This window comes from Papaver somniferum, chromosome 1 (genome assembly GCF_003573695.1).
Source record: "Papaver somniferum cultivar HN1 chromosome 1, ASM357369v1, whole genome shotgun sequence".
Classification (NCBI taxonomy): Eukaryota; Viridiplantae; Streptophyta; class Magnoliopsida; order Ranunculales; family Papaveraceae; genus Papaver; species Papaver somniferum.
This window is the reverse complement of record NC_039358.1, coordinates 247,571,166-247,583,586: the sequence shown is the minus strand read 5'-3', so window position 1 is coordinate 247,583,586 and position 12,421 is coordinate 247,571,166. Positions and strand designations below refer to the sequence as shown.

General features: G+C 35.7%; 3 protein-coding genes across 3 annotated transcripts; 1 reads left to right on the top strand and 2 right to left on the bottom strand.

Moving 5' to 3' along the window:
- Positions 1-1,770: 1,770 nt before the first annotated feature.
- LOC113340260 (ubiquitin carboxyl-terminal hydrolase 12-like) lies at positions 1,771-2,637 on the top strand. Its single transcript, XM_026585469.1, has 3 exons — positions 1,771-1,949; positions 2,031-2,170; positions 2,266-2,637. The coding sequence occupies exons 1-3, from the start codon at positions 1,783-1,785 to the stop codon at positions 2,412-2,414; spliced, it is 456 nt and encodes a 151-aa protein (XP_026441254.1). The 5' UTR covers positions 1,771-1,782; the 3' UTR covers positions 2,415-2,637.
- Positions 2,638-3,710: 1,073 nt separating this feature from the next.
- On the bottom strand, positions 3,711-10,765 carry LOC113324299. The gene is made up of 2 exons (XM_026572620.1): positions 7,931-10,765; positions 3,711-4,099 (listed from the first exon to the last, which is right to left on the bottom strand). Exon 1 carries the CDS (start codon positions 9,184-9,186, stop codon positions 8,299-8,301), a length of 888 nt encoding a protein of 295 aa, XP_026428405.1. The 5' UTR covers positions 9,187-10,765; the 3' UTR covers positions 3,711-4,099; positions 7,931-8,298.
- On the bottom strand, positions 3,876-7,356 carry LOC113276289. The gene is made up of 4 exons (XM_026525877.1): positions 6,432-7,356; positions 5,642-6,265; positions 4,864-4,944; positions 3,876-4,099 (listed from the first exon to the last, which is right to left on the bottom strand). Exons 1-4 carry the CDS (start codon positions 7,354-7,356, stop codon positions 3,876-3,878), a joined length of 1,854 nt encoding a protein of 617 aa, XP_026381662.1.
- Positions 10,766-12,421: the final 1,656 nt, after the last annotated feature.

Below are 12,421 nucleotides of genomic sequence, written 5' to 3'. Positions count from 1 at the left end.
ATGCCTTCATCTATGTGTTTTTTATCATTCTCAACTTAAAACCTTCACAAAATAATCTTATCAGGTCATAGTAAAAAAAAATTGACATGCAAGAGATGAGTATTCGTAAAATGAAACCTTGAAGGACTCTCATTCGAATATAATTCTTTATACAAAAAGAGGCCGCTTACAAGAAAAGATACAAAAAAAAAATCCTGCATTTCAGTCACTTACAACGGATGATGGGATCTGGTATGCATTGATGAAGATAATTCATCCCCCCGCACACAAGAAAACACAAGCGCATCACAAACGTGAAAATCAGAACAAAACAACGTTTGTTGGAACTCGTAATTCATAGGTACTTCCTCTTAAGTAAATGTCAAAGAGCCTTGCAATAACAATAGAAAAACAATGTAGGAGGCCATATTTAAGCAAATCATTAAATCTAGTCTCTACCGACACACCAAACAGATACAGATACTAATAACTGATAGACGCATCTATGTGTCTATTTTGATCCGAATTGTATATGTTGTTAGTGCTCGATTTTGTATTTATTTTGACATTTTATGTCTTTGTAGGTGTTTCTGGAAAAATAAGCTTTTGCATAGAATTTTTCTCGAAAAGTGGTATTTGCGCTCGTGGGAGAAAACTACTAAAGGCACCCCTCATTTGGATAAGGGGCACCTCAGTTACTAAGGGCATCCACTTGCTATTTACACCCCAGGGCATCCACTTGCTATTTACTAAGTATCGTCCACCTATGACGGTATTAGTAATGTACAGTTAGGTTTGGTGTAAACACGGTGTAACTAAATAATTTAAGTTTAAATTCTAACATAAGTATTGTTGACTTACTTTTTTGTCAACACCGTTACTAACGAACAGTTAAATAGCTTGTGTAAACAAAGGGTAACAATATTTTAATTCATTCCAACCAATAAAATTATGCCAAATATCCTCATCATAGCTTCTACATCATAAGAGGTCTTTCTATGCCAATGAGAAACGAGGATTTCATCATCATTTAAGATGAGAGCATATTTTATCAAGGCCTTTAAGGGGAAATTGTAAGATGGAAAATAAGGCGCTTTGAAGAAATTGTGACATGGAGGAACAATGAAGTAATTTATGTAATTTAGTTAGAGCTGGATGGAGTGAGTAATATTAAAATCATCTTTGGCATCAATTAAATCAAATGTAATTCCAATCGTTTTCAGTCAATGGCCAAGAGGGAAACAACAAACAAACTGGAAAATCAAGTGGAAAGTAGAAACTGAGAAGTGGGTGGTTTAGTTTGGTCCCAGTAGGAACCACTGCCGTATTTTCTGACTTGACTTAACATACCCGCAGCTTCTCAATTTTTCGATCTGGAGCCATTGCCGTAGGGAGGTATCCATCATCACCACAAAAGGCCTTACTTGCGAAAATATCAAGTTGCGGATGTCATTGTAGCATAGTGTGGTGAGTCTGGTGACGACGATATATATAAGTTTGAGATTTTGTCAGCACCAAATTCTTTATCAGATTTTTTTTTTATGAACCGCACAAATAAACTCCAAAATAAAAGTCTTCGTTAAGTTTCCCATTAGTTTCATTCTATCTCTCTCAGACTACAAATTGTCTGTTGCTTTCAATGAACTAATTAATTAATTAATTAATTAAAGAAACCTACATGTGGCTTCCTTGGTACCGATCACCAATTTGAAGTAGTGGTTGAAGACCGATCGAAGATTATAAAAATAACCCTCATTCGAGTTCCCTTTGTTTCATCAAAACAATCTACTGTACTCCTTCAAAATGGCTTTGGTTACATACAATCATAGAGAGATTGCTGTATCCAGTTCTAATAGTATAAAGAATGTTACTCATACTACCAGATTCACTTGGGAAATTCCAAACTTTTCGAGGTCGAACGTCCGACAAGGACATCAGTCAGAAGTTTTCTCAGTGGGTGGCCATAAATGGTATGATCATCAACTCTGCTCTTCTGAGTTTCTCTTATATATTCTGCTTTTGATTAATCCCCGAGGTTTTCATTGTTACAGGAAATTAGGTGCATATGGCGACAAGGATAACAATAAGTTATCAGTGTTCCTTCTCCGTGCGGACTCGACTAATAATATGCCGTATGTCGAGTACAAATTTACTGTCATGAGTACCAACGAGAGAAATAACGTGATTAGAGGTTCATACTCTGATCCCTCTTGGGTAGCCAAATTACCTGAATATATATTACTTTACGCTACTAATGTCATATTGTAATCTTGAATTCTGCTGCAGTATCCAACCACCAGTACACCAGAAGAGATCCACATCGCCGTCTTGGTTATGATCCACTCATGCCTCTTCTTGATTTCTTTGACCCTGCCAAAGGATATATAATCCGCAATACTTGTACCATCAGAGTTGAGATTTCTTGCCGAGGGTGAGACTGATTGCGACTATGTCAGTAAGAGAATATATAGTCTTGAAGACATGCTTCCAAAGTTTAAATGCATTAATGGATCCGCAGATGATTAGTAAATCATTTATTGGCTCTCAATGATGGAATAAGCAGCCGTATTTTATCTGTATTACTTTGGGAAATATCGCAAATCCTGCATGTCTTTGCGTCGATTTGGATAATTATTATGTCTTTATCTTTCTCTTTTCTTTTTTTTTCTTTTTTCTTTTAATATTTTGGTTAGTCCCTGCATTTTGTTTTCTCATCTTTTTCCAATAAAACCTTTGTCTTAAAAAGAAAAAAATCGGACCCGTAATCTAAAAGCAAGGCTCATCTGTCATAAAAATTGCCAAGGATTACATCCAAATATATATTTTTGAAATAAATGAAAATTAATCTTCGTATAATCATGGATTACTTACGCACGTGAGTACCAAATTATCTAGAAAAACGTTATTATAATTAGTTGTTCTTGTTCTCATAAATGTTCTAGTCACTAGATTACCGTTGTAGCAGTGAGGCTGAAGATGAAAGAGAACTACTTCTTTTTAATAAAATGATACTGAAATTGATCGATTTTAATAGATCTGATGGCTATTTTAAAGAAATTTAAACTGTGAATCTGTTTGTTTAATGGTGTTTGACTGAAATCTGCAGTCAATTTGATTGATGATCCCAAATTTGAGCTTAATTTCATGAAATTTTGATTTCCAGAAAACCAATTTCAAATTCTCTGCACAAACATTGTGACGAACAAACTCACCATTTTTCATCACTAAGGGTCTCCGCACTTTGGTCGTCGTCCAATTACTATGGAAACCCATGCGACTTAAGATTCCAGTTACATTTTAAGCCACTCCCTAATACGTTTTTTATTTGTAATAGAACCTACTCGCGCACTAGTTATAAAGGTAATGCTCCACTACCAAGATGGTGCATAATTCACATAACCATCTGTGGACAACTGTTACACCTTGTTTGTTTACAGCTGATTCGGTGTCTAGATCTAAGTCAACTTCTGACTCGGGCCGAGTCAACCGTCAGACCGTTTGTTTTGTATTTTGAGTCAGATCTGACTTGACATCGTCATTAAACTGTTTCTTAATGCTCCTCCTCCGCGTGAAATTCATTTGTAATCCCATTCCTTTTCTTAATTGTATGTTTTACTTGCATTTTACATTGTACTTGAGTCTTCTTCAATTTACTTATTTAGTATCATCATCTTGCAAAACAAAGAATATCCTAGTTACTTCAATTTTACCTTATAATGATGTTATGGCATTATTTATTTCTATATGTTTAACTTTTTTATGGTTTAGCAACAAAGTATGTTTAATATAATTAAAATCAGATTCTTGAGACTAAGCTTTCTAGCCCGACGTGCAAGCCGGTCAGCTAGTTTATTCTTATCACGCTTAATGTACATAATTTTAAAAGACACTGAATTTCAAATCTTCTTCCGACATTGCACTAGAAAGTCACTGCTTCTCCAGGCATTGCTAGTATTAACACCATTGTTGTGCTGAACTAACTGAAGACAGTCACTAATAAAGACAACCTTGTATAGACACATCTCTTCTGCCCAAGAGATGGCCAAAATTAGAGCAACAGCTTCAGCTCCTACTGCATCTGACATCACACCAAAGTCCGCACAAGAACTTTTTATATTTCCTGCAATATCACACCAAATTACACCCAGACCCATGTTATAATTTTTAAAAGAGTCATCCAAAAACATAAAATGGTTAGAATCAGCGGCCGAAATCATACAATTGACAGCCGTGATCTAACAGAATGAGAGCAAGGAGAGAGATAAGAATAAATCATTCTTTTAACCTCCAAAATAACCTTATCAAGATCCGAAGTAACATTTTTAAACACTACTTCACATCTGGTCTTCCAAATACACCATAAAACAATGGGTCCGATACTAGACCAGGAAACATTATAGGGGGAAACTCCACAGATTGAGTCATGCCAATATAAGAAGTAATCATCAATCTAGGGAAAATCGAATTGAATCAATTGTTGGAAGGATAAACCAAACCAAATACGCTTCGCTACAGAACATTCTATAAATAAGTGCATAACTGTTTCCTCAAATTGATGACAGAGAGGGCAGAGAGGATCAATATCATTATTATAAGAAAGAAGCACAGAGTTAACCGGCAGCATATAAGCAAAAAATTTCCACAAAAAATATTTAATTTTAGGTAGACAATCAATAACCCAAACTTTTTTCCAAAAATATGAATCGGCAATAGACGAGAAGTCATGCATATACACTTTATAAGCAGACTTGATTGTAAACCTACCATCAATGGTGTGTGCCCACATTGTTTCATCACTATAAAGAGGATTAGTTCTAATAGTTAAAATTCTGGTGGTCTCTTCAGAAGAGAAGAGAGTGGATAATAAATTGATATTCCACTTACCTGTTTGTGCATCTAAGAGTTCATGAACATATTCATACTGACCATGAGAAGGACATTTAGGCACAGGAGGAGACATAAAACCTGGAATCCATTTATGTTCCCAGATGCGAGTAGCCATTCCATTATCAATTCTAACTACTGAGTTATCTTTTAAAAACCTCAAACCTTTAACAATACCTTTCCAAACCCAAGAGGAGGAGTCAGCGGCTCTGTCAATTTCCAGGAGGTTCTGATTAGGAAAATATTTATCTTTCATAAAATGAGATAGTAATAAGTCTGGTTGTTTCAAAATTCTCCAACCAAGCTTACAAATGAAAACTCTATTTGTTGCATAAGAGTTTTTGATTCCTAATCCACCATTAGACTTTGACTATTCAATATCTCCCTATGACCGAAAATAAGCAGCTTTCGTTGGATTCTTTTTAGACCACCAAAAGGCTCTCTAAATAGATTCCAATTTGGAAGTAATTGTCTTTGGAAGAGGGAAACAAGCCATATGATAGACAACAAGACTCGATTAGACATTTTAGAAACTATGGTTCTACCTGCCACATTAAGATTGTATTTTTTTTTGTAGGATCCAGTCTATTATAAAGATTATCCATAAGGAAATGAAAGGATCTGGTTTTATTCCTTTCAATAAAAAGGGGGGTTCCTAAGTATTTTTCAGAGTTACTAAGAAACTTCATTCTAAGGGTTTTCGAAAACATTTTAATATGCTTATGATGCATTTTTCTACTAGTAATAAAACCAGATTTTTCAAAGTTGATAGCCTGACCTGAAGCTTGAGAAAAGGTGTGAATGATCTTGAGAAGATTTTTAGCATAAGTGACCGAAGCTTTACAAAAAAGCATGCAATCGTCAGAGAAAAAGAGATGTGAGATTGAAGGGCTTCCAGTCTTGAACTTGAAACCTTGTATCAACTTCTCAGAATTCGGTTTCACTAATAATTGAGACAAAACTTCCATACATAATATACAAATGTAAGGTGATAAGCAGTCACCTTGTGTAATGCTTCGAGAAGGATAAAATATTTCACCAGGAGAACCATTTACCAAAACAGAGTAAGAGACTCTACTAATACATTGTTTTATCATTTGACACCATTCTTTAGAGAACCCCAACTTTTTGAATACAGCAATAATGAAAGACCATTCAAGCCTATCAAAGGATTTCGAAAGGTCAAGCTTAATAGCTAAGTAGTCATTCTTATTAGATTTCCTTTTTCTTTTGAAAGAATGTAGAATTTCTTGAGAAATAACCACATTATCATGAATCTGTCTATTAGCTACAAAAGCAGATTGAAAGGGCGATATTAATCTATCCATAAAAGGTTTCAGACGATTTGTTAGAATCTTTGAAATTATCTTGTACACAGCATTAGATAAACTAATCTGAATTCCTGAGGCGTATAAGCATTATGTATTTTAGGGATTAATGCAATGAAAGAAAAGTTAATTTGCTTTAACAGGTAGCTATGTTTAAAAAAGTTCTGAACATGTAATACAATTTCATCTTGAACAGTATCCCAATTATCCTGTTAAAAACCAGCTCGAAACCGTCAGGACCTGGAGAACTCCAAGAAGCCAGACTATTAACAGTGTCTCTAATTTCTTGAGGAGTGGGAATACTAATCAAAAAGTGATTCATTTCATCATTAATAATAAGATTGACATACTTTAAGGCTTCCTCAATATTTTCCAGACTAGGGTTTGATGTTGTAGAGATTCTCTTAAAGTGTTGAGAGATCGGGTGGACAATTTGTTCCCTTTCCTCAAGCCAATTTCCTTTATCATCTTTAATAGTATGGATTGTATTGTACATTTTCCTAAGATTAACCTTGTTATGAAAGAAATGGGTATTCCTATCATATTGTGTAATGTAGTTTATCCTCGATTTCTGCTTATAAAAACTATGCTCAATTTCATACCAATAATCAAGTTTTCTTGAATAATTTAGAATGTACTGACCAGTTTGAGCAGAGTACGGCAGAGTCTGTAACCTTTCTGATTCTGTATTCAGCTTCTTTATTGTAGTATTGATATGACCAAAGGAGTTAATGTTCCAATTACATAGTTCAATTTTGACATTTTTGAGCTTATTCACTACAACATAAGTGGGAGAGCCAACTACCCTTTTGGACCAAGAATTAGTAAGAACTTCTTTGAAGTTAGGATCTAGTTGCCAGCATTTAAAGAACTTATACGGAACATTCAAACTTTTTACCCAATGAAAGCATTTAATTAAAATCGGACAGTGATCAGAATATATTCTCCCTAGGTTTGTAACACGAGTTTGAGGAAGAACACTGACCCACTTATCATTCATGAAAGCTCTGTCTAGTTTTTCTAAAATTAATTCATTTGGATTCTTATACCTTCTATTGCACCAAGTGTAGGGGTTACTAAAGGAAATTACTTCATTCATGTTCATATCAATCGAACTATTTTTAACAAAAGTAGGAGGAAAAGAGCGCATCGAATTACCCCCCATTTTATCGGAATCATGTAAAATAAAGTTAAAATCTCCAAGAAGAAGCCAAGGATTGTTATTATTACTCATATCTTAGAAAGTCCAATGAATACGCATACCAGCAAGATTAAGCGACCCATAAACAAAGGAAACAACACAATTTTTGATAGAAGGAGTAATGTCACAAATAATATGTATCATGTTAAGGGAACTTCCTAAAATCTCGATAGAAGATTTTTCAAAGTAACCAAAAGCCAAACCTCCCGATTTACCTATTGAAGGTATGATTATCCAAGCATCATAGGGTAGGTGATGTGTGTACTTCTTTACTGTTTCCTCATTCACCATTGTTTTTATTAAACATATACCATCAAGTCTATATTTTCTAAATAGACTAAATAAGTGTCTCCATTTTTTATCTGAGCAGCACCCGTTAATGTTCCAGCTTAAGAATTTCATGATTTTAAGAATGAATAGACTACTTAAGAAGATAAAGAAGGAAATAAATCTATCTGGGAGCAATCAAAAAGGAAATTCTAGTACTATCGTCAAGAGAGTTGAAGGAAATAAAATTCGGAAGATTAAGAAAACTTACAGGGTCATGAGTCATGGAGATATCCACAGCCATAGAGTCACCATCCATCATCATGAGATCCACTTCTCGTTCAAATTCTTCATCAGTAATGATCTGTTCCGGAGGAAGAGTGGCAAGTGGCATAGGTTCTAGCATAATAGGTTCCTTAAATTCTTCATTCTGGGAGGGTTCTCTCATAAAGACTTGATCAATAGAATGCGGGATAAAAGTAGTTCATTTCTGAAACTGAACTGCAAGCATAGTTTGAAGAAGACACAACTAATTGGGAGAAAGTAGTACAAGTAGTTGCCCAACTAACATTACTTCCAATATTAAATGTGGCAATATCAGGGGGAGAAAAAGGAGGAGCAGATGTAAGCGGAGGCCATCTAGGAGTCGGCATCATTACAGAGGATGATGAAAAAGGAGATGGCCTCCAAATAAACTGATTCAAAAGTTGTTCTAGGCCTCTTTCCTTTGCGGTCTTGCACATTACCAAAATCCCGAAGGGTGAAATTATTAAAATGCGACACAAAGCTTGACACTGCACTTTGAGTATGGGGGGGAGTATGAGGATTCATGGACTCTCTAATGGTTAGTGCAGTCATATGAGGTAAGACAGGCGGTAGAACAGACGGAACAACAATAGGAGAAAAAGCTGAGTTTCTGTTACCAATACATCCTGAAGGCTGGAGACTGATGGAGAAGGCTGAAGGTTTTGAATGTTCACTAATGTTATCCTCACTGACAGTGTTCTTTGGCTTCGAGCTTTCTCCAGCAACAGATTGTGGCTTGACGTTTGTTACCGCAACATGAGTAGCACGTGAAGAGGGTGCTGGCAGTGCTGTAACCACAATCCTTGACAGAATCTCATTACACTTTGCTTCATTATGATACAAGACAAAACATTTCTTGCAAGCACGAAATGGAAGTTTAGGGTAAAAAGCAGACATAATATAAGATCTCTTACTAGAATTGAATACAACCTTTCTTGTTAGTGGTTCTTTCAGAGGAACCATCATCTTAGCTTCATACCAATTCCCAGCCGGAGAATCAGCAGAAACAAACTTTCCAAGTTGATCAAAAACTTGTCGAACCAAACCTTTGTTGACCAGATCAGAATGAATCAGTATCTGCACTGGCATGAGGATGTCATTCCAAACAAGATCAAAGATAGACTCTAAATCTTTAAGAGGTTGAACTGCAAAAAGTTGACCAAAGACCAATGTTGGTCTAGCTTGAAAAGCAATATCCCTATCTTGAGATTTCTTAAACATTACAACAAACAAGTTTGGATAGCGCCTCCAAGAATGTAAGGTTTTGCAAGCTTAAAGTCAGCTGCAGAAATAGGCCAGATTCTATTTAGTTGATGTTTGACTGAGGTTTGATGGTAGTTTTTGGTATCATCACATAACAGTGCAGCAAACCTATTTGGAAATTCATTTACATCTGAGTCAACATCAAGAACTCTAACATGTTCTGCAGGTAATGCCATAGTTGAAACACTGATCTGTAGATAACAAGATAGGTATTGAGTTGAAGAATGGCTGTGCTGATGAATTGAAAACACTTGTAGTATAAATAGCAATGAATTCAGATAAAAAGAAATTAAGAGAATCTTAAGCATGGCAAACATAGAAGTAATGATACAGCTGAGCAATAAAATTGATCTGACTATCTAATGCAGGCTAGGGAGTAGACCTACTAGTCTAAATGCTTCTCTCAGAGACTCCAAGGTATGAGAGGGATAATGCTGCATGCTTGCATTAAAGATTTGACAACTCTTTCTTTAAGAATAACCAATTAATGCCAGAATTAAACCAGAGTAATAATATTCTCTTACATGATCAGAGCCTACCAGAGACTTAGCTAATTAAAATTGTTGCCATGTGTAGTAAAAGACCTGATAACACCTCCTTCAATGAAAAACTAAAAGATTAAGAGAAATAGAACATCTTGATTTGAGTAAAATATTCCAATTAAGTATCTATAAAAAATTAACACTTCTTCTAACACCTTGAGAAGAGTAATTAACAGTAATAAGCAACCTTCTTCAGAGATATAATCTTCTATAAGATGTTATCAATCTGCTCTTATATTTGTTAACAAGAAAAATCATGATAAATAATCCCATTTCCAAAATCATTATCTGTGAAAACTATGATAGTTTATGGTTTCTATACATATCTAATCCCTACATAAAGTAGGGTCTCAAATCATTCTGATAAGTCTTCAATCAAAATCTCAAGGTCAAAAACCATTTATACAATCAGAGAATACCAGACATAGTGAAGAATCTGCATCGAAGAGACCAAATTGATATCTGTAACCAAGAGACTGTATTGATATCTATAATCTTGAACCAAAACCATACATTTTAATTTGCCTGACAAGCCAAAGATTCCTGCTGTTTACGGAATCTCATGATGATTTCTGGAACTCCATGACTGTTTCTCCATTAGCTCATGACCTAGAATAAAAGATAAAGAGAAGAAAAAATTAGGGTCAAACTGAGAAAAGGTAATCGAAAAGTGAAGAAAATTGTAATCAAAATCTAATTATATTTGTTCATCAACAATCTCTAAATGATAAAACTGAAAATCTAAAAAAATTAGTAAACCCTAGTTTAGGTCATAGCAGGGGTTACAAAGATTATCCAAATCTACACCAAAAATTAAACTAGAAAAGGGGAAAATAAGAGAATTAGTTGAAGAACATGAAACAAAGAGTAACAATTTAAGAGAATTGCTTAATCAAAGGAGAAATCGATTGAGAAAATTTTTCATTGACCAAGTCAATGTCGCCAGACCATTCGCCAGAATATCGCATCTCTATAAAAAATTAGTAAAACCTGAACTTGAGTATAGAAAGTCAAGTGTGTGTTTAAGGTTTAGATCATGTACTAAAGGAAAAGTTATTTTGTCGGAATGTGTACGTGACAAATGAAGGCGATTGAGTAGCATCTAGTGGGCTCTAATGGTTTTGCAAGGTAATGCTCACTCACTTGTAGAAAATAAGAGCTTCGTTTAACCCACCGTACAAAACTATTTGTATGTGAATATCACCCACTTCCAATCCCCAATTTTCCTGTGTTTTTATCCAATCCAATCATTCAATCACATTCACAACCTCAAACTCCCATTTTTGAGACAGAAAAACACACTCAATTAAGGAGTGAAATTTAGTGTTAATGGAGATAGTGATAAATCCTGCTGCTGCTGCTATAAAACCACTCTTTCGTACTAAACATGTTAAACCTCACCATTATCAAACACTTTGTTGTTGCTCCTCCAGGTTAAATTCATTCATTCAACCCAATCGATTTCTTCAAAAGTGTCTTCATTTTCGTGGAGTATGAACTGGATGTAAAGTGCTGAAATGTAAATGAGACTGGGATTTACGTGGTTCAGCACTAAGGCCTACATCCACGGGGTTGTTGTTTTCACTATGCATTTGATGATTTCAGAGGTAGTCGAATGACTTTGGTGTTTACATAGGTATGCGGATTTAAAAGGTAAACTTACACTAACAATTCTTCCCTCTCGACTTCTCTCTAAACCTCCCTCTCTTTTTCGATCCCTCCTCTCTAGTATTTATAGGGTTAGAGTGTGGGTGGGACCCGTTTCTGAGAGCCGTTGGAACCTTATCTTCTTGTGCTTTGTGTCCATCACGCAGAGGTCTTCGTTCATTGCTTGATCACGCGGAGTCATCCTCGTTCGTTCCACGGGTTGATCGACACGTACACTGCTCAGAGTGTTTAATGCGGGTAGTTGAGACGCATGCTCGTGTCAGACAAGTGTCTTCTGCCCCTGTCACGTCCATGTCAGTCAACCTTCTCCTCACCGTTGATCTTGGATTCTTTTGGAGATGAGATAAAGCAACTCTTCGGGAGTTATTTGGTGCTCCGCAGTACACCGTGCTTTTGGTACATCCTTTGACTTCTGCCCTTGGATTTGTTCGGGAGAAGATCCGACGTCGACGGGATGGGCTTCTTGGCTATGGGTGTTTGTCATCATGTTTTGATGACTTGGTCCGCATGCTCTCCACGTGTCTTCTCACATACACATGTTGGATGATGAAATATGTACACACAATTTGCCCCTTTTCTTCGGGCTTGAGTGTTTAGTGGGAGCATTGAAGAAAACAGACGTTACATATTCCTCCTCTCTCCTAATAACTTCTCCTAGATACTTGGATACGTTTCTCACTCGTGCATTAACTGCTCATTTAATGGGCACGTTTCCCATTCCTCCATTAACTTCCTTCTCTTTCTTTCGAGTATATAAAGGAGAGGAGAAAAAATTAATTTCATTCTACTTGAAATTTAATTTCATTCTCCCTGTCAGACTTCATCCTTTGTTCTTCAACCATTAAATTCTCTCTGGCCTAGCATTAATCACGCTCGTTTCTTCTTTGTTTCTGGTTTGTTCTCTCATTTGTCTTCTTTTGGGATTTTGTTTGTGGTGGTAAGGTTTCTTTTCTTCGTTTCTGCTGTTTTAAATTTTGTGTTGA